Source organism: Enhydra lutris, unplaced genomic scaffold, assembly GCF_002288905.1.
Source record: "Enhydra lutris kenyoni isolate GAN:26980312 unplaced genomic scaffold, ASM228890v2 scaffoldscaffold58, whole genome shotgun sequence".
In the NCBI taxonomy this organism is placed as follows: domain Eukaryota; kingdom Metazoa; phylum Chordata; class Mammalia; order Carnivora; family Mustelidae; genus Enhydra; species Enhydra lutris.
In genome coordinates, this window is record NW_019154142.1 from 13,481,598 (window position 1) to 13,505,824 (window position 24,227).

General features: G+C 39.8%; 1 protein-coding gene across 2 annotated transcripts in view; it reads right to left on the reverse strand.

Moving 5' to 3' along the window:
- The window catches only part of LOC111158270 (glutamate ionotropic receptor kainate type subunit 2), a 655,816-nt gene extending 632,064 nt beyond the window's left edge, over positions 1-23,752 (reverse strand). For both annotated transcript variants that reach the window (XM_022520192.1, XM_022520193.1), the window contains exon 1: positions 23,291-23,752. In XM_022520192.1, coding sequence (XP_022375900.1) covers positions 23,291-23,405 — 115 coding nt within the window. In that variant the 5' untranslated portion in view covers positions 23,406-23,752. The remainder of the gene's footprint in view (positions 1-23,290) is intronic.
- Positions 23,753-24,227: the final 475 nt, after the last annotated feature.

The window sequence follows — 24,227 nt, forward strand, 5'->3', positions numbered from 1 at the left end:
TAATGCACAGGCCCATCTGCTCTCTGGTAGGACACATCCCACTGGGTAATAAATTAAAGCGCTGAGGTATTATGACAACATGAATCTTCGTATGAATTCCCACAAGAGCCATAAGAAGGAAATGTACCATAAATCAAGGAAAATACACAAAAGATTCCATAGAGAGTTCTAAGAGATGTCTACATACACATATATATTCACATAATTAGTTTTCCTGGTCATGTTCCAATGTTGAATAATTCAGGGAGATATATACATATGACATTAAAATCATCCCATTTGATTTTCAATGGTAAGGAAAAATTTGTGAGCAGTAAATTGAATTTATATTCAAAAGTGTCTCTTTGTTTATTTTTTCTTTTTCTTTTTTCATCTTACTTGAGAGTAGTGGTGGAGTAAATATGAAAGTCTGGGATTATTTCTTTCCAAGAATGTACTCAGTGAAATTTTAAACTTGAAGTGTTTCTCCAAAAGGACTGAAGAATAAAGGAGGACTTCATCAGGTAGGTCATAAAACCACTAAACATTGTGAAATCAGAGCTGTAATGATGCTCCAAATTAGCTTCCCTGAGGAGGGGATTCTAGCCACAGCCTTTGTTAAGTGCTGTAATGTGTAGTGAGTAAAATGAATTATTCATGTCATACTTGAACATACTCCGGGAATTTCTGAAGGACTCCAGGAGAAAAATATGATTTGTCTTTCAGGGAATGCGAAGAATCTGGATCCTGATTTCAAGCAAAGGATACAATCTAAGAGCAGCTTGCATTGATTTCACAACCTTTAGAATTTCTCCCCACTTTGTAAAAGCAGAAGAAGTATAAGTTAATCAATTGGGTGAAAACCCGCACTATTTATGAATAGCATTCTTCTGAATTCTCAGAGGTGGGACTTCCATTCCTGATGCGTGAGTTGCATTCTGCTTGCCTTGCTAAGTACACAATTGCTGCTATTTGTGTAGATGAATTATTTCTCCTATAACAAGGCTGGAATTACATTTGGGAATTTAATTCAAATTAAGTATTAATAATAGGAGCAACCTTCTTAATGTCATTAAAAAAAAGTGCCATCAGTACTTAAAACGTAAGTCATCGCAAAGCATCCTCCCTTCCCCTGCATACCTTCAGGTTCTAATTCCATCATGAAATAGTCTGTCAAATTATTTTCTAAGTTGTTACCAATGGAAGGAAGGGAATGCAAGTGAGATTCAATGTTCATTTACTTGAGATTGCTTTAAAATACTGGTTTGGTTTGTTTTGTTAAAAAGAGAATATACATCAGATGTTTATTCTCTTGTGGGTGGGGGGGGGTGGCACAAATGACCTAGAAATGCTTTCAAAACCAAAACAAACAAACAAACAAAAAATAAAATTTAGTCTAGCTGCATTACTTGTACTTAAGTATTGTTTATAAAAAGTTGACTAGTAACGAATTAAGAAAATATGAACCCAGAATGATTCTAACTTTAAAATATTACTCAGGAAAGTAATGTGCTTTAAAATCTCAAGACTCATGCCTTGGTTAATAAAAAAGCATTAGGAATGTCTCCCTTTGGGATAAAAAAGTATTAATGAGCATATATTAAGGAACACACCACTCAGACTGGCAGAGACCCAGACAATGGAACGGTCCCAGTCCATGCTCTTCATACCCACTGACCCCTCTTCCTTCTGTGTGACTGTATCCTAGACCAACCTCTAGGCTGCTAAGGGCCACCCATCCTATATATCATGCTGATAGCTTACTGAAGAGAGAAATACTAATTGTGGAATGAAGTCTCTTCTGAGACCTTGCCATTTGCCCACAAAATGAAGCTCCCAGAGCAAGGGCAGGCAGATCTGTAGCTTGATGAACCAGATGGCTGGAGGTTGGCCAAGTCCTACTTCAAACATTCTTAGTTGTCTTGTGGTGAAAAGAGGACTTAGTGTACTCCTCCCACCCCGAACAGGGCCTCAAAATGCAACAGAGCACCCCTAGAAACAGAGTAAGAAAGAGAGCAGAGAAGGCTCCCAAGCTGTCTAGATTTGATAGTGCTGAGCACGGCCCCACCTTTGTTCCCACACCCTCAACCTGGATCTGTGTTGGTCTTGCTTGACCTTACCTTCCCATGTCATGGGAAGATAACCCTTTTTTCACTTTAATTTTGCCTCTGAAGATTCCAGTCATTTGGCAGAGATCTAGAAATCTTAATAAAAATATAAATATCACTAAAAAGAATAATATGATATTTATGCTACTCAAAACTTTGTCCTTTTACAGTAGAGTATAAATTATCTGAGGGCAAGAAACCATGTCCATTTCTGTTCATGCTATAAACACAATGACTAATACAGCACCTGGCATGGAGTAGCTGCTCAATAAATATATTAACTAGTGGTTTTCAAATTTTGTGGGTATCAGAATCAATGGAAGTTTGTTAAACCACAGATTACTAAACCCCATCCTCAGTTTCTGATGCAGCAGATCTGAGGTGGGATCTGAGAATTTGTATTTTTTTTTTTAAGATTTATTTATTTTTTTTGAGAGAGAGAGAGCACAGGTCAGGGGTAGTGGTGAGGGGGGCAGAGGGAGAGGGAGAGAGAAACTCCAAGCAGAATGAGCACAGAGCCCGAGGTGGGGTTAGATCTCACAACCCCGAGATTATAACCTGAACTAAACCAGAGTCTGAAGCTCAGCAGACTTCAGACTGGGCCACCCAGACACCCCTGAGAATGTGCATTTCTAACAAGTTCCCAGATGCCATTGCTGCTAGTAGTCCTGAGAGCACATTTTAAGAAACGCTGTATTAAGCCACACAAAATTACCATTTTTCTTGGTCCAAAATGGCCAAATATTAGCAATTGTATGGACTTGATTTAATGTGTTTATGAGTTAATATGTATAAATGAATGGATAAATATAATGTAGGCATTTAAATTCTTTGAGTTTATTCATATCCAGAAGCCATAACAAGTGCGTATGACAAACTAGGGAAATGGGCTCTGGAACCAGAGAGAACCACATTTAAATTCTCACCCCAACACTTAACTAGGTGTGGAACCCCAGATAAATCACCTATCTTCTCAGTTTTCTTGTCTTTAAAATGGGGGTGATGCACTAGTTCTGAGGACTGAATGAAATAATATATGAAAAAAAAAAACAAACAACCCTGCATTGTATCTGGCATGTTGTAGATATTCGGTGAGAAGTAACCAACATCATTATTGTTAGTTTCACCATTATTATTATCATCTTAACTTTGTCCCACTCTAGAAATTAGATTAACTCGTGTTCTTCTATGTCATTTCTCTATGCAGTGAGTAAGCCAAAATTGGGAAAGATTACGTAAGAATCATTTCAAAACACCAATGGTTCTTGCCGCTGAGGAAGATGTTCTTGTTCTAACAGGTAACACCTGCTCTAATCCCAACAGTACACTTGGGGAACCTCACATGCCAATCTAATAATAGCAAAATTCCACTAAATTCAACTAAAAGCTGTTGAGATGAAAGGGTCAGAAAATAGTGTTGGCAGTCTAAAACAGCTTCAAACTCAACATCTGGGATAGTTGGGGGAAACTACCCAAACTTTCTGAGCCTGTTCTCTCAACTGGGAAAGGAAATCAACAGCACCTACTTCTCAGGCTTATTATGGGGACTAAATATTGTATGCACAGATGCATATAAAATGCAAAGCACATATAAGTATTCTTTATGTAATATGTAGTGAACAGTCTCAGTTTCAACCACACTATTCCACTGTCCCTAAAAGTCTACCCCTACATGTCACACCTGTGTGGTAACTAAGAGTTTATAAAATGTGGTCACTGTAGCCGCAGAGTCCATGTCAGGACCTCAGCCATCCCTCTACATTACCAGATGGCCCAGATACCTCCACCACCAATGCCCCAGCCTCTCTGCATGGGCCTCCATAGGATTTTGGTTATTTAACAAAGCCACTAGCTACACAAAGAGAAAGAGACAGACTGAGAATAGGATAATTATGGGCAGAAGGAAATGGAAGTGAATCCTGGAATGGCAGAAGGGTGATGGGAAAAGACCCTATACCCGTAAGAAGAATAGAGCATGTGCTAGAACAAGTAAGAGAAGTAATTAAAGCCTCCCTGCTACCTAGATTAAGGAAGGGGAAAAAAAAAAAAAAGACACGGCATCATAGCTGTTCACGATAGGGAAGGAATGAGTCAGGGAAGAGAGGAGAGAAAATAATGTAAGCGGTATAAGAGGCTCTCTTTATTCCTATCTTGGGCACAGATAGTTGAGACTTATCTCTGCTCTTAAAGGCAAGGGGAGTCGTGTAAATATGACCATATTAAAATAGCACACTTGATAAGTTCCAGTAAAGATTTTAAATTCCTTTGGCATGTCAAGGTGACCCAGTTACTGGGGCTATCCAATAAATGAGAAAATGGTAAATTACCTGGGTTTGAGGGCTCATTTTCTTTTAGATTTCATAAACATCATTTTGCAGATGCTGTTTAGAATAGCTATTTCTCGTTCAATTGATGTTGAGAACATCAATGTTCTATTATGAGAATTTGGGGAAAGAGGAACAAACAGAGTGATTAATGAAAGGGGATTAGCAGAGGGAACACAGGAGCTCCCCTCCCACCTAACCTCACCTGTCCAACTATCACCCTCATAGAAAATCCTACCACCCCATCATACCTCTTTGTAAAGATCTAATGTGAGCTGCCTTCTTGACCCATCACCATGAAGAAAGCAAATGAAGAAACAAGAGACACGCATTTGTAAGGCTTAGAGTCTCAAACTTCTGTAGAGTAGTATTTGTTTCACGGAAACGTGAATCTGAGATTTTACAAACGTCAGTCCAAAAACTGTCTTCACTCTACCCTTCCATATGTAATCTAGTGCCAGTCCTTAAAAGGGCTGTGAAGCTCTACACAGACCACTTTATCATAATAGGCTCTTTTATCTGCTGCCAGAGAGCAACAAAAGAACACTTGCATGTCTGTAGAGATTCTAGGATTATGTTAGGATGGAAAATAGAAAGACAAATACTTGCTAAAATACTGTCTGTTACTCCCAGAATCACTATAGCAATACCCAAGACAAGCAGCAGAGAAAAGCCTTAACACACTATGCAATTCAGCTACAACTCATCACTGCTGCTATAATTACAGGTGCCTGCCTTCCTCCTCTCAGATCCGGGTATAAAAGCCTAGGGCGGAATTTGTTTCTCAGCTGCAAAGAAGCTGAAGCTAGCAGTCAATAAACACACAGAACTCAGCATTTGACAGACAGGCTCTTGCAGAATACAGAGCTACCCTGTTTATTGTTCAACGGCTCTTCCACACTCAGATTTTCAGGATAACAAAGAGGAGATATTTCTGGATGCTTCCCAAGTACAAGGACCAATTTCATTTTAAGACTCATAAGAATCCTGTAAGTGAGGTGTTATTATCCTTAATTTTTAAATAAGAAAATTGAGACTCAAAGGCTGAGTGAGTTGCCCTAGGTTATATACCTTGTAAGTGATGGACTTGGTTCTGGATTCCCAATCTTTCAGACCCCATTATCCATGCTTTTTCCAGATCAGTCTGGAATCGGGCTCCTGGCAAAAGGAGGTTATTGGCAATGGGTTGTGGCTCTCATAACTTGGAAACAACTCTTAAAAGCTGATGTGTGACAATATTCAAAGAAGAATTCTGTACCCATATCCTTTTATGGGGAGGTGGAGTGATTGGGATATAAGATTCCACTGTGGATGTATCCATTTATGGGCAAATCAGAAAATATTGAATTTAAAGACACCCTAACTATGATGAGCACTGAGTATTATACTTAACTAATGAATCACTGAACACTGTATCAAGGACTAATTATGTATTATATACAGTGGTTAACTGAACACAATAAAAAAATAAAAATAAATAAAGGCAACTCAAAAGATTAGGAAGAGCACATCAGGGTAGCTAGAAAAGGGATGTTTAGGGAGACACAGAGTGGCAGCACACAGAATATCTAGAATTTGTCTTATTAAAATGAGATTGAAAACATTAGTGCTGAGGTTCCACAGACTATTAAAGGAAGGGGATAGTGTCCACCAGCCACATGAAAATTTGCCTTCTTATGCATTTGGAAGTCACCCTCAGGCACTGCTGCTGTACTGACAGTGAAACCACTCCCTTCTGAGCAGGCCAATAGATACCTCCTTCCGGTGATATTGAGTCCTCTCAAATATAGAACCCAGATAGTCACCTACAATTTCCCATTCTAGATCACAGCATTATTCTGGCTTAAAGTCTCCAGCCACACATTTTTATACCATTTTACCAGGGATTTATGAAACCTTAACGTGTCCAGTTTTAAAAAATATCATCTCAAATAAATAGAACAAATAAATCTACTATTTAAAAGAATACCCTTTAAAGAAAAATGCTAGGTAAAACTAACCTAGCAACAAACCCTGAGGAATTACCCATTTCCAAATGTTAATTGTTATGTGGAAGGGGCTTTTGAAGTTCAATTTAATTTCCTGAAAGCCCCAAACAACTCTATTTCCCTACAGAAAATAATGAAGCATCAGGGATGATAATGTCATTAGCAAGTAAAACACCTGGAATTTGCTTAGCAAATCAAAAAGCAAAGAGAGGAGTGCTGTGCAACCATCGCTCCTCCTCCCCTAGCACCAGCTCATCATAGATGCTACAGAGCCTCATCCTTGGAAGCAGGCAGAGAGGGCCAGGTCTACAACTGCAGAGATACATCATGATATTTATATGTTACCTATCTAATGGTCTACTGGGTCTGGTCGACCATCTGGTCCCTCATGTTCCTAAAGGGCAACCCACTGACCTGAGGGACATCCCAGGACTTCTGTGGGGTCCAACTGCCCTTGTGAGGACAGCATAAGATCCACAAGTATCTGATCTAAATGAGCCTGAACCAATTACCAAAATCAAGTACTCTGTGTGGCAAAATCAATTAAATGATTGACAGATTATAACACTTGTTAGGTACTTACATGCCAGGCACATCACTAAGCACTATATGTGTTTACCTGTTTTAATCCCGAAAATAACCGTGTATGGTAGATAATATTAATATTCCCATTTTACAGGTAAGGAAACTTGGGAAGACTCAGCAACAAGTGCCAGTCATACAGCTCACAGAAGCAGAGCCAAGTTCAAACTCAGGTATGTCTAAACCCAAAACCCAAGCTCATGATCCTATAATAGAGGGACTGGTCGATAAATGACAAACATCTCTATGATGGAAAGCCACACACTGTTAAAAATTGTTATAGAAAAATACTTGGTGGGGCACCTGGGTGGCTCAGTGGGTTAAAGCCTCTGCCTTCAGCTCAGGTCATGATCCCAGGGTCCTGGGATCGAGCCCCATGTCAGGCTCTCTGCTCAGCGGGGAGCCTGCTTCTTCCTCTCTCTCTCCTGCCTGCCTCTCTGCCTACTTGTGATCTCTGTCTGTCAAATAAATAAAAAAATAAAAAATAAAAATTAAAAAAAAGAAAAATACTTGATGACAGAAAAATACCCCAATAAACTGTTGAGTGAAAAAAAGTAACAAACATGTACAGTAAAATTCAAGGATAAACCTCAAAATGCCACCTATGGTGAGGTCATAGGTGATATATACTTACATTATGATTTTCTATATATTTTCTATTTTCTGCAATGAATATATATTACCCTGATACTCAAACAAAGTATTTTGCTTTAATTTTTTTTTAAAAGCTAGTAAATAGAAATAAAATGATAATAGTGTTTTTGGCTCAATGTCATAATTATGAGAAGTTTTATTTTCATTTTTATGCTTCTCTATATTCTCCAAATGTGCTACAAAGCATTACTTTATGACTACACACACACACACACACACACACACACACACACATACACACACAAACACACACATTAAAAATTCTAAAAAGTTCCTTCCTAACATGTTTACTTGGTTGCTCAGGGCAGAGAATAGCAGCGGTGCTTTAGTATTCACTCTCCATGACTTCTGTAGGAATAGACCCTGAAATCTTCAGCTGAGGACGTTTCACACTGTAGGACTTCAATTCTCAGCCTCCTATTTGCTCAGCTGTAGCCACATGATGTTAGGTAAAAGCTCAATACAATATCCAGAAGGTGTCCATCCATCTTGCTATGAGGAAGGTGCATGAGATCACTAAAACTCCACTCTAGGCTATGAGAAAGGCCATACCAGATGACAGACCCAGATGCTAGAATAGAGAACTGGAAACACCATGAACCCCAGAAAGCTGTAGAACCAGTACACCACCCCTGCACTACCCACATCTAGACTCGTGTGTGAAGAGAGGTGAACATCTATCTTGTCTTGTTTTGATTTTCCAGGGTATAGAGGGATATTTCCATGACATGTCACTGAGTCTACATCCTAACTAATACAGTACTCAAATACTTTAAATAATTTAGACTAGTTCCCTTTCTCTCTCTTCACCTGTGTGTGTGTGTGTGTGTGTGTGGTCCATGATGCAGGGAACTTGTTCTTCTTACTCTCACATTCTTAGTGTCCTAGAACCCACCACAGTATCTGGCATATGGTAATGAATTAAACATTTGTTAAATGGATGATTAAAAGAATGAATGAATAGATAGATAATGAAATGAAGTAGTAGTTGCTTGCACAGAGATGTAAATATTATAGATATTATATATTATAAATATGCAGTATATTATATGGTATACATTTGAGTTAATATATTTCCTCTAAATATTAGAGGAAAGTTATTTCCATACATGTACATTTTATTTTTTTTAAAGATTTTATTTATTTATTTATTTGAGAGAGAGACAGTGAGAGAGAGCATGAGCGAGGAGAAGGTCAGAGAGAGAAGCAGACTCCCCTTGGAGCTTGGAGCTCAATGCGGGACTCGATCCCAGGACTCCAGGATCATGACCTCAGCCGAAGGCAGTCGTCCAACCAACTGAGCCACCCAGGTGTCCCCATATATGTACATTTTAATACATTACATAAAACTAAATGTAAATTCCTTAAAAGTCAATAAGATGACTCTTCATTCTAACAACGTACTGAAATAAAATACTGAAACAGAACCTACTGAATGGAATTGAGTGGGTGCTTGGGTTGCTCAGTAGGTAAAGTGGCCAAATCTTGATCAGGTCATAATCTCAGGGTTTTGGGATTGACCCCCAAGTCGGACTGTGTACCCAAGGAGTGTGCTTGAAGGTTCTCTCTCTGCCCCCTCCCTGCTTATGCTCACTCTCTCTCTCTCTCTCAAATAAATAAATAAATATATCTTAAAAAAAAAAAAAGAAAAGAGAAACATACATCTTGCTGCCTGTCAGTTAAAAAACAGCACCATTAGGAATCTTCATATAATATATTTTTTTAAATAATCAACCATATTTTCGGGAAACTTTCATATTTACTGAAGCTTTAATTATATCTTGCTTCTCAAATATTGTTTTATATCAATAATCAAAGAGCTGAACCAGATACCAATGCTGAAGTTATTGAACATGCTCAATATTGAGAGTGTTCAATAATACCAATTATGGTATCTGGTAAATTCACCAGTACTTGGTGAACTGAATGGCAATTTAATTTTTAATTAAATGTTTAATTTAAATTAAAAATGGAATCAAAATTCAGAGTTGATAGGAAGCTTTCAGCATCCTCCTTACAACCATAGTACAAAGCATTATTTTATCTCCTGATAAATAATTTAGCTTTATCACTCTTCCTTGAAGAATAATTTTAATAAGAGAAGAAGAGAGATTACTTACACTAAATAGGGCCGTTTCTTATTAATATGCAAGGATATTTTATATTCAAGTTTAGCGGCCTTATAATAGATACAATATAGAAGAACAATAAACAAATTGGACGGTTAAAATTCTCTTCACAGTTTGCTTATAAACTATGGCACTTTGAAATCTTAGCTAAGATTCTATCCTTGTTTGTATTGAAAATGCTGATGTAGTCTGGCTACCTGCTAGGAAATAAAAGATGTATAAAATTCAACGAACTTAGAGAAATTCACTTCCATTAATATTTACTTGTGGCTATCAAGTTTAATAAAGTCAGAGACTCCAACCTAAAGCCAATAAATGAATACCCTTGAGCAAATGTGAATTTATTAATTTTTCTTCTATTGTAAGCATTTTGTATATCCTACATATATATAAATTCATCCTACACAAACGGAGAGGTTAAAAACATAGTAATTCTGGAACTACAATTAGATGAATATATATAAATAAAACGTACTGTGAAATCATGTCATATAAAATAATTTTTCATAATTTGTCTTCCAAAGTACTGCACACCAGCAGATACATTTTTCTGAAATTACATATTTACAAGTTCTCAATTGTTAAATGCCCTCTGAACTGTTTTAATTGAAAGACTTTATAATATTTGAACACAAATTGGTAAACATTGTTTAGCCCAATTAAAAAAAAGAAACTTCTGAGGAATGGTAAACTTAATCTGATGAATTCCTTCAATATTTGTCTTAAAATTATGATTATCATGTGATTATGATGATTTTAATACATTAGACTATCTAAACAATCTACATGTACTAAAATCATACCATCAATGAAGTGTCTAGTCTATATAATTCTGTATAGTCTCCCAAAGGGCAAGTTAAATTAAAGGAATATACTTAACAAACTAATGTTTAAACCTAGTAGGCATCAAATATGACAAACACATATTTACCAATAATTTGGACAAAAATATTATCAGTTTTAATGTTGAAGTGGCGTATGGAATTACTGACAATGTCTATCTTAAACAAATACTTAAGAGTATTCTGGTTTCAATTCAAGCATCATGTCCAGATTGGCACCATGACTTAACAATGACCCAGAGACTATAATCAGAGCAACGAAGGGGGGAGTAGGGGTGAGCATACAATCATCCAAGAGGTTTCTAATGAACACAACCTAGGTTAGACTCTATTTTTAGCCTAGATTCCAGGCTATTTACATGTATTCTTGGCAACCAAGTCAGTGTCCAACAGCGACTGTCTACCAGAATTATTTTCTGATAGACTTGGGGGAAACTAAATTTTAAATTGATTTATTTGGGGCTCCCTGGGTAGGAGGTTAGGAGGGAAAGGTCCCACAACTATACAACATCTTAAACATTATTTGGAAAATAACACCTGTTTATTGTCTCTTTGGGCTGTGGGCTCAGTTATATGAGTATGACTGTTCAAATGCTTAGGTTTAAAAGAATCAGTCAGCTTTCCCAGTGGTATGCTGTGTGACCAACACCATGTATGTTATGAGAGGTAATAAAATATCTAAGCCACAATCTTCACCTATAAAATTTACTCATGGTTATATACAATCTAGTCATGATCATCAACTGCTAATCCAGAAAACTGAACCATCTGCTCTTTGGAGCATCTAGCTCAGTAACTGATTCTCAACCTGCCTTTAGAGTTTGTTTCTTTTATGTATATTACATAGGAGTTTTAAAAAAAAAAAAAAAAGCAAAGGTACTACAACCATGCAGGTGTAAAAAATGAAACACTGTAAATAGGTTAAAAACAGAGAGGGAGACAAACTGTAAGAGACTCTGAACTAGAGAGAACAAACTGAGGGTTGCTGGAGGGGTGGTGGGTGGGGGGATGGGTTAATTGGGTGATGGGTATTAAGGAGGGCACTTCATATAACGAACACTGGGTGTTATATGCAACTGATGAGTCACTAAATTCTATTTCTGAAACTAATAACATGCTATATGTTAAATAACTTGAATTTAAATAAAACAAAAATATGAAACATCTTTTTCCACAAAATACCTAGGTTTGGGAACCAGGGATTTAAATTATTTAAAGCTCCTTCCACTCTGAGTGAAACAAGGTTTGGGAGCCATTGACCTGATCAAAGTCTGTCCGCAATGCTTGAATTTAACCTACAGAATCCCTGTCTAAACACAGACCTTTTAGAAGAAGCAAAACTCAGTCCAGATTGTAAAAGACAATCAATGTATGGAACAGCAAAAGGAAAAGAAGTGTATCTTACAGAACAAGATGATGGTGAGTGACTGGAATATTACCCCTGATCTCCAGGAAGGCTTTGTGAGGGGGATCAAACTAGAATCCTCATGGAAAAAAAGGACTGAATGGAAAACTGCTCTTTCCTTCATGCCCTGGAGGCAGAATTCAACTGTATTTTCACCTGCTCTAGCATCAGTTCTGCTATGATGGGCAGGCTGCTTCCAGGAAACCCAAAAACTAGACTTAAGATAGGGAAGTGTTTTTCAACGTGTATTTAGTCCATCCCTCTGATAGATTATCATAAAAATCTTGAGGCTGCCTCTCCTTGATCCCACTCTTGATGGTTGAGAATCACTGATCTAAAACCTCATTATCTTCAACATCCAAGAAACTTTCCTAACAAACTTAATATTTTGAAGTTTTGAAAACTTAAAAAGAAATTCCAAACATTAAAGTGTATTATAAGTTGAATACAATTTTCCAAATGGTCCCCTGGATTCTCCAATGTGGCAGGTGGGAGAGAAGGAGGTACCTTCACCTGTCTCTACCCACCTCTATGCGGAGCCCCCTACCACTGGGTAGATCTTGGGAAAAAAGAGCTAAAGGTAAGTCAGAAATACCTTGGGAAAGATAGTGAGGTTAATGGTGTAAGGATAGCACCAAAGTCTATATTATGCCTTAAACAGTAAGCTCCACAAAGATTGCCTAACACAGCTCCTTGATAAAGATGCCAGGGTAATCATAGAAAAGTCCCACTTATCTATCCCAAACAACTGTATCAAATCTGTTTATGTAGCTTTCCTGAATCAACGTAAATGGATCAAATACAGTCACTTGCAGGACTTGAAATACAAAACTTGAATAACAGCTAAAAGTTCACCATGGGCAGATGGATGCAGAATGAAGTACATATGAAATCACACACAGCTTTCCAGAAAATGTTTGTGACCAAAAACTAGAAAAACTATGCAGTTGTGAAAAATCTTAAATGAAAGGACTTAGCATGATGTCTTTGCGTATTATTTTTTATGTTAGCTATGGCTTGTTTCCTACTTGCATTCTGCATATTTGATAATGCCAATCAAACTCCCAATGTTAAAGAAGAAACAGAAATTATGGCCCTGCTCTTCTATAAAACTACCAACTCAGAATAAGTTTGTTCTATTAGATGATAAATGCTTTTCAATGTGTTTATAATAGTTTCAAGTGCATTCCGAAGAAGAATATTTGTGAGTAATTTAGAAAAGACGGACTATTTTAATGTTTATGCACAGTTTAAGAAGTTGAATTAAATGTATATGAAATTTACAAGTACTACTTTGCTTCAAATATACACAGTAAATAAGCAATTATACTTTCAATTCTAAAAGTCATTTTCTGCTATTAAGCAGAATGTTCTATACATTTTCCTATTAATTCCAATATTATCCTTGGAAGATAGACACATAGCAAGTAACATCAATTCTATAGGCATGGAAACCAAGGTCCACTACAATTTAATTATTTTTCCTAATTTATGATTACTAGATGACAAAATCAAGAGTAACATTCATAACTCAAACAACTAAACTCAGAGTTCTGGGTTCTAAGTGCATGTAGAATTAGAAAATATTATTAACAATGAACTTTACTAAAATTATTTTTAAATTTAACTTTATATTCCAATTTAAAATAATTTTATTACATAATATATATAAACTGCAACATAGCGACATATAATTATTACATAGATATACATATATAATGCTTCAGGGAATGAAGAGCTCTTCAAGTCAGACAATAAACATTGAGAATTTCTTGGAGGCCATTTATTTTTATTCCTCAAAGAATCTAGGAGTACTTTTAAATTGTCCTCCAATGCATTTTTCCTTAGATTAACAGGAAACTTTTCTTCGCTTAATCATGTCATCTGGCCATATGTTAAAATGACATTGCTTTATTTCATTTCAGGGTTTCACTTCAAAGGTATCTGTGATCCCAGACCAAGAACTTCTTAAAGGCTTCAATGATCGAGGACAAGGATGGGTCCTTTGCTTTCATTTCAGTAAGACAGAGAAGGGGAATCCACTTATTCTTCATAAAACGCAAGCAGCAGCCTAAGAAACCACTTGGTTGCTTGTTGCACACTAAGTAAAGCTCATCCTTTCACCTTCAATGGCTTTCCAGAGGCTACATACAGAAGTTGAAATCCTGGGACGTAAATATTAAAGTTCTGAAAAACCAAGGCCTTCTCTATCTTCCATAGACAGAAAGACAGATAGGAGGACAGAGCTGGTCCATTCCCTCTCCCAAAGCTCACCTTCTTAATTTCTGATTAAATTTCCTCTCTTGTGCTGAGTCTTTTGTCAGTGATACACTCCGTTCCTCCCCCACCTTCCCTATCACACAATTTTTTATAGGCCTCAGTGAGAGTCACATCTCTTCTATAAAAATTCAAATCCACAATAGTCTCCTTTAAACAACTATTATATATCTTTTTGGCCCCTCTACCTCTCTATATAAAATATTTTTAATTAGACTACAAACTCCTTAAGGCAGAAGCTAGGTCTTAGATTTCTATTGGCCTGACACATAATATGTACTCAATTACTATTTATTGTATGAGTAGAAGGGGTTAAGCTATGGACTCAGGGGAAAGAGGACCTTGGCAGGCACAGAAGAGGAGAAAGGAGATTGACAAAAAAGAAGGAGAAAAAGAGAAAAGGGATAATCTATGAGATAATTTTTTTTAATGTTATGTTAGTCACCATACAGTACATCATTAATTTTTGATGTAGTGTTCCATGATTCATTGTTAGTATATAATACCCAGTGCTCCATGCAATCCATGCCCTCCTTAATACGCACACTGGGCCAACCCATCCCTCCCAACCCCCTCCCCTATGAGGGAATGTTCTATGAAAGAAAGATGAACAAAATAAAGTAGGCAAATTTTAGGGAAGCTACCTAGAACCAGGGGCTTTTCCTAAAATGGATGCAAAGCACAGAATGAGAGCCTACACTGGAAAATAACATAATTCACTGAAAAAAATCACTAGACTAACAGTCAGGATATTCATGTTTGGGTGTAAAATCTGAAACTAATTATCTGTGACCTGAAAAGCTATTTAACTGCTTTTCGCAATTCATCAGCAAACGGAGGATACTAGATTTGATGATCTCTAACGCCCCCTATGTCTTGAGAGAATATTCATTTCTTCTGGGCAAGGAAGGGCCTCCAATACAAGCTATGATAATCTGAATACAGAAGCTTCAGTTGGTAAAAAGAAAGGCAATATTAAAAAGACAACATAAAATAGATCAAATGCCTATGACCATACTGAAGCAGGACATTTCTTTAATATTTGCTTTGCTTGTTTGATCATTTAAGCTGAGAAATATTCCCATTGTGCTCGGTCAAGGACTCAAAGTAGTAAGACTGAGATGGACACTGAAATGGGAAGTAGAGGCAACACTTTACAAATACTTGTTCTAGTTCAGTGATGGAAAAGTCATTTGTTGATTTTTAAAGAGTATGCAAAGTATTTAAAGATCCTTTTGATTGGGAAGAGATATGTCAATGTAAGACTATCACTGACATCTTATTTAAAATAATCACATATCCTCAAAGATTTGGACCAATACAAGCAAAAAGATCAATTTACAAAGCACTGAGATGGCTGGCAGTAAATCTAGAAAAGACTGTATCCAGTGGCATTTGGTTTCGCTGTTTTCTCAGTCTCTCCTTCACATCAGTGCTAGTCACTCAGCACTCCCTTAGGGACGGGGTAGTCTCTTCTGTATCTGAGCATCTCTGTCACAGACAGAATCAATCAATATAATAAACTTAGCCTAACTTTACGGTCTAGGGACTATGTGTTCTCCCTTCCAGAAAATATTTGTCTTACAACAAGGCCATGGAAGAGGGCAAATGTGTAACCAAAAGGGAAGACTGACAGAATTACATGTGTCCGTGGGGAAATTAACTGAAAGCCACAGCCTCCCAGACTCTTTCATTTTTTTTTTTTAAGAAGATTTTATTTATTTATTTGAGAGAGAGAGACAGAGACAGAGACAGAGAAAGCACAGAGGGAGAGGGAGAAGCAGGGAGCTGAGCAGGGAGCCCAATGCAAGGGCTCCATCCCAGGACCGTGAGATCATGATCTGAACCAAAGGTAGACATAACCAACTGCACCACCCAGAGCCCCTCCCCAGACTTTTTCAGATCTTCACACATAAGCCCTGCTGCTGTCTAGTGACCTGGCTTTCCACTAAATCCAGAGAAGAATGTTGAGTTGTTAGTTCAGGAAATAAATGGTTGAAATCAATCTATAAGCAAATACTATATTTGAATGCTGCCATAAATGCAGAGGTACATCAAAGGCCAAATACAAAAATAACATGAAAAATTAAAAAAAATCTTACGGATAGATTTTGATGGTCATCTCTAACCTCCTATTCATATTGGATTTAACAGATTGGTTTTATTAAACCAATTGCTTTTAAACTTGTTGCTTTGAAAATACAACAATATGAAATGTTTGGCCCTAAAATTGTGAGGCGAGAGTCGAAGGAGACTTATTTGTCTGGGGATCAACAGGGAGTGAGAAAAGTCTGTGTTCCTTAGAGAACCTGTGGAATGTGGGGCGGGCTGGAAGGTGAAAACTGGTGACTTCTAGGCTGCTTGCTGTTTTCAATTTTGTCAACTCGGATTTTTTAAAACAGATTTTTAAATTGTGTACAATTAAAATCTTGAAGATTCTCATACGAAAACTTGGGTTTGGGGTTTTTCTTTTTTAATTATCGAAGGAATGGACAGCTTTCAGTAGACAATTCCACAAGGAAAGAAACAGCTGACAGTGTGTGAATGATCTCATAATAGATGGAGGCTTGACTTTCATGTTGGGACTGGCTGTCCTTCAGAGTTTCCAGTGTAAAGCGGGGAACCACCCTTTTTTGAGGGAAAAGGGACCTAAGTGGGCTAAAATGTGGTAATCCAAATGCAGAATTTTCAGGAAAAGAGAGAGAGAAAAAAAAAAGGACAGGATTAAAAAGACAACATAAAAGATCAAAAACCTAGGACTATACTGAGAACTTCTTTATTACCTCTGTAGTTTTTCTACTACAGATAAGCTTTGTTTATAAGTAAAAAATGATGAAACTTTAAACAAAAAGTCAAATTTGTTCTTTTCAGTTACAGAAAAGAATTTATTATCAACACTTACCCTCAATACCCTGTACACTCTCAAAGAATTTTAAATGCCTTTTGTGTTTAAAGTAAGAGACATATAATTCAATTTGTTAGGTCTGTTCTTAAAAATATTTCCTTATTCAAACTTGCTCCTAAACCTAGGTTCACATATATGATGAAGATCTAAAGAAAGCTTGTTTAACCTACATTAAATCTTGATAATGCATTAATGAGTCTTTTAAAGGGATAATTTTAATTCCCCAATCTTCAACCATAAAGACTGGATAGTGCTAATCTGCCTTGCCCTTTCGATTAAACTTGTTAAGGGCATTCTATTTAGTCAGCACCCAGAATGAGCCATTAAAATTCTTGTTCGGTAAGAGTTGTGTTCGGTGCTCTGTTGTTTTAAATTCCATTAAATCCAAATCGTCTTTACCACCCCATGACCACCGTGACTTCAATCAGCCAATTTAATTACCTTACAAAATTGTCAGCAGAAGCAGCAAAGAAAAACAGGAAGCCCTATGACGTTATCAGATTGAAATCTTCCTCTTTGGTGTTTAATCTAGGCCAGTCAATAATGATGATGTGCACCTACTTCCTTCCCTTTCAGGGGTTTTTGACCTTACCTTTCATGCTAAGATTTAGGTTTTAAGGTTCATTTGAAGCATTTCTAGTACCTCGATAACTGCACTATGAATTGAATGCCCGTAGAAGACAATGCTACATCATCACCCAAATATAAGACAATCAACAATTCCATTTCAACACATCAGACCATTCTACTGGGGGAAAACTTAAGGTCTCCCACAAACCCTGGGTATGATGGAGGCAGTGGACTGATGATTTCAATGCAGTGCAGCTGAAGAACAGTGAACTGCTTTCTATTCTGATGTGGGAAAATGGATATTGATAATTTTCAGGGAACAAGTGTAAGTGGACCTACAATAACACAACAAAATCTCAAGAACAGAAAGAGAAAAATGAATTCCTCTCCCTTTAATTTGTACTACAAAAGAGCAAAGCATCTTCTGTATCAGAAATTTTGACAATTAAAAGAAAATCAAAGATTATGTCATCTATATCACAGGCAACACTTTATTTAATGGCGAATAGACTTGAAACGGCTCTGATAATCAATGATACATCCTGTGTTTGGTCTATGGTATGTTCCTCCTTTGTGTGGGAGCAAGTCACATTAACTTTCCTGTGCTGAGTAAATGTTGAAACAGTGTCATTTGAGAATTCAGGGAATGAACACACTGCAATAATCATTTGAATTAAACTAAAAAGCAGAAGGTGTCTGTCTAAAGAAATGTCTACTGACATATAAACCCCTGTTCACTTCCGAAAGACAACCTCACAAAGCCTGAAAATGTGTTGAGTTCCATGTGTCTGGGTGAAGAAGGGGTGCTATTTCTAGAGGACGAAAAGATCATTTTTCAAAGTCATTTTCTGAAATGAGTGTGCCTCTGTTGATGGATCACATCAGAGTTAGTCTTTGAAGCTTTAAGAATAAGTGAGAACTTCAGTGAAAAACAGATATATATATTTATATTCTAGTGGCCATTGTATTGGCAATTTCTTGGAAAGATTTCCCTCCCCTGCTTTCCAGAGCTCAGCTGAGCAGGTGTTCCCGGCTTTATCTGTTTCAAACAGTAGCCGCTATTACTCCCCCATCCCCGCCTCTCAAGAGCCAGTTTTCCTGCTCCCAGATGTAAGGCCACTCCTCCCTCCCGCCCACCTCACCTCCCAAAAGAAGAAAAATCTCTTTCAAAGAACTTGTAGAGAGTGGCTGCTTCTAAGCTCAGTCAATTCACTCACCCTCCTTGATGCCGCAGTACATCTGCTACTAATTATTATATGTGGGAGCACATGGGATGTCCAGCAAATAGGGGGATTTCCATAGGAACTCTTTCCACTCCTTCTCACATTGTGGGTTTTATTATCTGAGCTGTCCCTGAGCTAGCTGTCTTCACTTTCGGCATGTGTGCTGGGAGGTGGCTACGTGCTGCGCCACAGTGTTGGCCAGTGCGCAGTAGCAAGGAGGTCTGAGCGCATCTGGGGGAAGACCTCGCCTGCAAAGCCTTTAAAGAAAGCCGTTCTACCCACAAGCTTAAAAGAAAAGCTAGGTCAAAGCAGCTGGAGGAAAGAAGTGGCCTATATCACACGCTCAGCTCCTCAGACACGACTAGTTTGGAGAAGCTGCCCAAGAGTTTGGGAGAAAGTTTGGGTTGATGTCTTCGCTCCTGGCGTTCTAAATGCCAATTCAGATCAGGACTGAAAAATAGCCAGACCTCAAAGATCGGCAACGATCGGCAGCTTGAGGAGTGACTGCTCAAAGGAAATGCCCACACCCCCAAACTACAAAAGGGATTTCTAGCCCAGGCTAGCACCCCATGCAGAGCCACTTTCTACACCCACGCTTTCCCATTAGCAGAGGTCTGAACAGAACAGGAAGGAAGGGAGGCTCCTGTAACAGAAGCAGTGTTCAAGTACCGAGAGCTGCAGTAGTTCAGCAGGGAGACTGTGGTATTGGGGGCAGCCCCCAAGAACGGAAGGATCCTGCCTTTGCCCTCTCCAACTACCCGCGGGACCAGGACGCAGCTGCAGAGACACAAAGGTGCCTCATTTACATGGCCCTGGGACCCGCAGTGCCTGGTAGCGGTCGGAGTGGGGGTTTCTCCGGCACCTGGAAAAGCTGGCTCTGAGAACGTTTGACCTGACCTGGAGTGGGGAAACTGACTCTAACTGTCCGGGATCCACTTTGTCCCCTGATATCTTCTCACTAGGTGGACGCTGTGGAGAAGCCAAGATGTGCACAGCTAGGAGCAAAGACAGAAACGGCCCAACCCACGGAGAGGCGCCAGCCCTCTCGCTTCGGAGGAGCTGACTCTTGGCTGACCATACATCCCTTCCCTCACTGTCCTGGGCTGTCTTAAAGCTTAGGGAAACTGCCCTAGGGTCAATGTTCCAGACTAGTTCCCTCGGAGTTGTTTGCTAAGCCATAGGAGGAACAGGCCGGGGTGTGAAGCTCAGGGGGAGCCAGCCAAAGTGGGAGGGGTGTGTGCCGGGACAGAGGCACTCCCAGACATAGCTGCCTACATTTTGGGGGCACTAGAGAGGAGCTACTGTACCAAAGTGTCAGACTTGCATCGCGAGAGTGCATTTGCCTGCGGGGTGTGTGTGTGTGTGTGTGTGTGTGTGTGTGTGTATATAAGAGAGAGGAGAGAGAGCACTCCAACCAGAAAGAGAGAAAGAGAGGAAGAGGGAGAGAGAAATGAGAGAGTGCGGGCAAGAAAGCCCCAGCGCAAGCGAGTCAACTTTGTACCCAGAAGGGGTGGGGGGAAGATGCAAGGGTTGAGGCAAGGGTCAGCACCCAGGGCACACAGCTCCCCAATCCAGACTTTGATAGGAGGACACAGGGTCAGGGCCCTTGGGTTCCGGGGGGAGGGGACATGGAAGGCAAGGTTTATGAGATCTGGGGGGTGGGGGTTAGAGGTAGAAAAGACAGCATAGAGCCCTTGAGGGTGGTTTTCTACCACCTGAGGGGAAGGGGGGCTGGGGAAGCTTCCTAACAGGGCTCAGGAGTTGCTATAGCACCAAAATGGAGTCGCTGGGTTGCTGGCAGCTTCTAGTCAAGCCTAGCCTGTGGGGGAAGGGAGGAAAGGACTAACTGCCACCTCTTCAGTGGAGGCAGCTTTTCTCACCTGCACCTGGCAGGCCACTGCCCAGGGGTAGCTGTTTCAGCAGCAAATCCAAACCCTACCCTTACAAGACAAGGAGCTAAGGATGAGGCTTTGGTTGGTCCTTTGAGTCAAAGTTGAAATTAACCTTTCTCAAGAATGGCTTATACACTCTCAACCAACCATCCAGTCCACTCAAAACAAGTTTCCCCAGAAGGAAAAAAACAAACAAACAAAACCCCCCAAAAAACTCATTGCATCCAATCAGTCCCAACAGGGGAAATGGTCTACTGATTACAACGTACACAATCTTTCCCCGTAACTCAGGTCAGAAATCAGAGAAAATAGATCTCCATGTGGAAGATGTTTGAAGTTAATGGAGAAAATAACAGGTTATCTAAAAACTGAGCTGTTGGTTTAGGCTATCAAGACACTGTGAGAAGGTCTTTGCCTACTCTCCTATTTCTTAAGGACATTCTTAGTAAGCATTGGTCTAGGAACATATATTTTTGTGTGTGTGTCAGCTCTTTTAGAAAGCTGCTACACACTCTGCAACAGTCGCCAAGATTTTTAATATGAAGATATGAAATGATCAGCGAATGTAACAATCTAATGATTCAGCAAATATTGTGCTGCAAGACCAGACCAGCAATAATTAAATCTTTAGATTACTGGTGGCAGGTTTTCGGTTCCAAGTCTTCTTTTTTTTTCCCCCACCCAGACCGAAAGCAAACACACTAAGGCACACTCATTCCCAAACACATTTCAGAAGATACCTCAGTATTCCAAATAAGTAGGTTGTACTACCCAAAATATTGGGCAAAACTACCATACTATAGCATTTACTATGCTTGAAGGAGGACAGCTGAACGCACACACATTTTCAATGATACAGGGACCTGCTTAATCTCATCCAAAGGAACAGGCATTCCTGTGGATGCTTGTTGCTAAGAGCAACGTGCTTAAGTACCATCTAAAGGCATGAAGAAAGAAAAAAAAAATGCTACAGTAGGAATTTAGATATAACCTGTTGTCTCTTTTTGTCATTACCAGCCTTCTGGACTCCAGGTGTTTACGTGCTGAATGGGGGAGGGGAAGGTAGGATTCCCTTTTTAATATGTGAAAAACATTCCTACCCTGGTTTCACAAAGCCTGAGAAAGATGATTTTATCATTACAGAAAAAGCACATGGGAAAAAGGAAAGCGAGAAGATGCTGTGGACATGATAGGAGATGCAGGCAATCACTTCAATTTAAATTTGATTGACTTAATGGATCTGTTTTTACTTCAAAAACACATGCTCAGGATTATATGGTTACTTGCACTCTTTGGTCTAAATCCACTTGAACTGTCAAAGGAGGCACCCACAGTGGGAGCATTTACCTGGTTGGCTTTCTCCTCTCCCCTTCTTATCTACTTAAGGGAACTTTCCCTCACTAGTTCTGCTCCTACAAAAACTCCATTGGCCATCCACAGCAGCTAAGTTTGCCCACGCTTCATTTCCTCCAAGCAAACCTTCTGACCAGCGTTTCCACGGAATCCCACGTTTAGATTTCCCTTCGCGCTCTACAGGAACCCTGATTCCTCAGGAAAGTGATAGGTTCCTCTAGTATATAACTGCCACTCGACTCTTTTCTCATGCCACGATGAAATAAAGATGCATACTGAGATTCCCATACACGACTACTCTCCGCCCCAATCACCACTGTTAATCATTCATTAGATCAGGACGCGCGCCGTCAGAAAGCTGTGAGAGGAGGACTCACAAGTTAAAAACAAGACAAAACAAAAGCCCAAAACAAAAAAGCCTCCTCTTGCTAAGTAGAGGCTTTTACCTTACAACACTATTTTTAAAAGCGCCGTGTCCCCTTAAGGGCACTAGGGGCTGGGAAAGCGGGGAAATTCACCTAAAAGGCTCTCTGTTCACAAAAGAAATCCAAAGGGTTAGCGCCTTTCACTTGCGGACCTGTCCGGGTCCCAGACCGAAGCGGACAGACGCCAACTTGCCAACTTGCGGAAGAGTTACCAGGTACTGACTCTCGAGCCCCGCAAACTGAGAGGCGTGGAGCCCCGGCGCGCGCTTCCCGCCCGCCAAGCCCGCGAGGCTCCCGGGGAGACCAGCGGGCGCAAGCGCCGGCTGTGCCCCCAGCGTCATCACCATCTCGGGCTGCTGTGTGGAGGTAACGCAGCGACCACTACCACACACTGGCACTCATTTCACCCTCCCGGGGCGTTTTTTTTTTTTTTTTTTTTTTTTTTTTTTAATAAAAGGAAAAGGAAAGGAAAGGAAATGACACGCGGGGGTTCTTTAAAACCCCGGGAGGCTCCGGAACTGCAAACAGGTCGGAATGCCTTGAGCCCACCCGCCTGTCAGAGGGAGCCCGCCTGTTTACATGCGGCTGCCTCCGAGCCGGATACCAGGCAGCAGAGGGAGATGGGGAATCTTACCAAATCTTAATACATGTGTGGTTCCTTGGGAATATCCAATCCACAGTAAGCAGAGCAGGAGTTTAATGGTGCGCCTGAAGACTGGATTACTTAGAATCGGGGAAATAATCTTCATGGTGTTTCTGTGTCCACACGCGCGGCACCCACTTCCCCGATCTAGCGTTAGGCTCCCGGTTCGGGTAGGAATGAGGATGCGTCGAGTGGTGGCCGCAGACACGATCACGGCATGGTCACAGAGAGAGGAAGGAGTCTCCGCTTCCCAAACCCATTAGCAATCGCTGCATGTTCCTCACTCACTGCGCCAAGGAGCAACCTTCCACTGCAAGGGATGGTGGGACATCCATGTTAGTCGGGGAGCATCCGGGAGAAATCCAGCACGCACACCCACAATGTCCGGCCGCGCGAGCCTGGGGAAGCAAAGGAGGGGGAAATCAATAGGAAATCCAGCCTTGGAAACCTCCGAGGCGTCGGTAGCGAACCACAGTCCCAGCACAAATGGCGCTTTGCTCGCAAAGGTTTTGCCAGGCCCTATTCTACTGCACTGCTGCACAGCTTCTGACGTGAAGCCAAGATTAAGTGAGAAAAATTGAGATAGCTGCTTGCCTGTTAAGGCTCCCTGCCAGCGAGCTTCCCAATATCTCTTATGCAACCGATCTCATCGCCCGCCTTGAGTTTCAAGAAAGAAGTCGGATTTATTTACGCGGAAGAAACTGCTTTTATTTCCCGTAAGAGTCTTTGCTAAGAGAGTAACTGGTGTATGCAAACGGACTTCTTACAATCAGCTGATGAATTTTAATAAATGACAAGCTAAACCAAAGTCACTTTGCCTAGGAGTTGTAAAAAAGGAAGTGGTCTAAGGCAGAGGAATTTACTACAAATATAACCTGTCTTTAGGTTAAAAGAAAGTCTTCTTTATATTCTGAAAATTATATTCTGG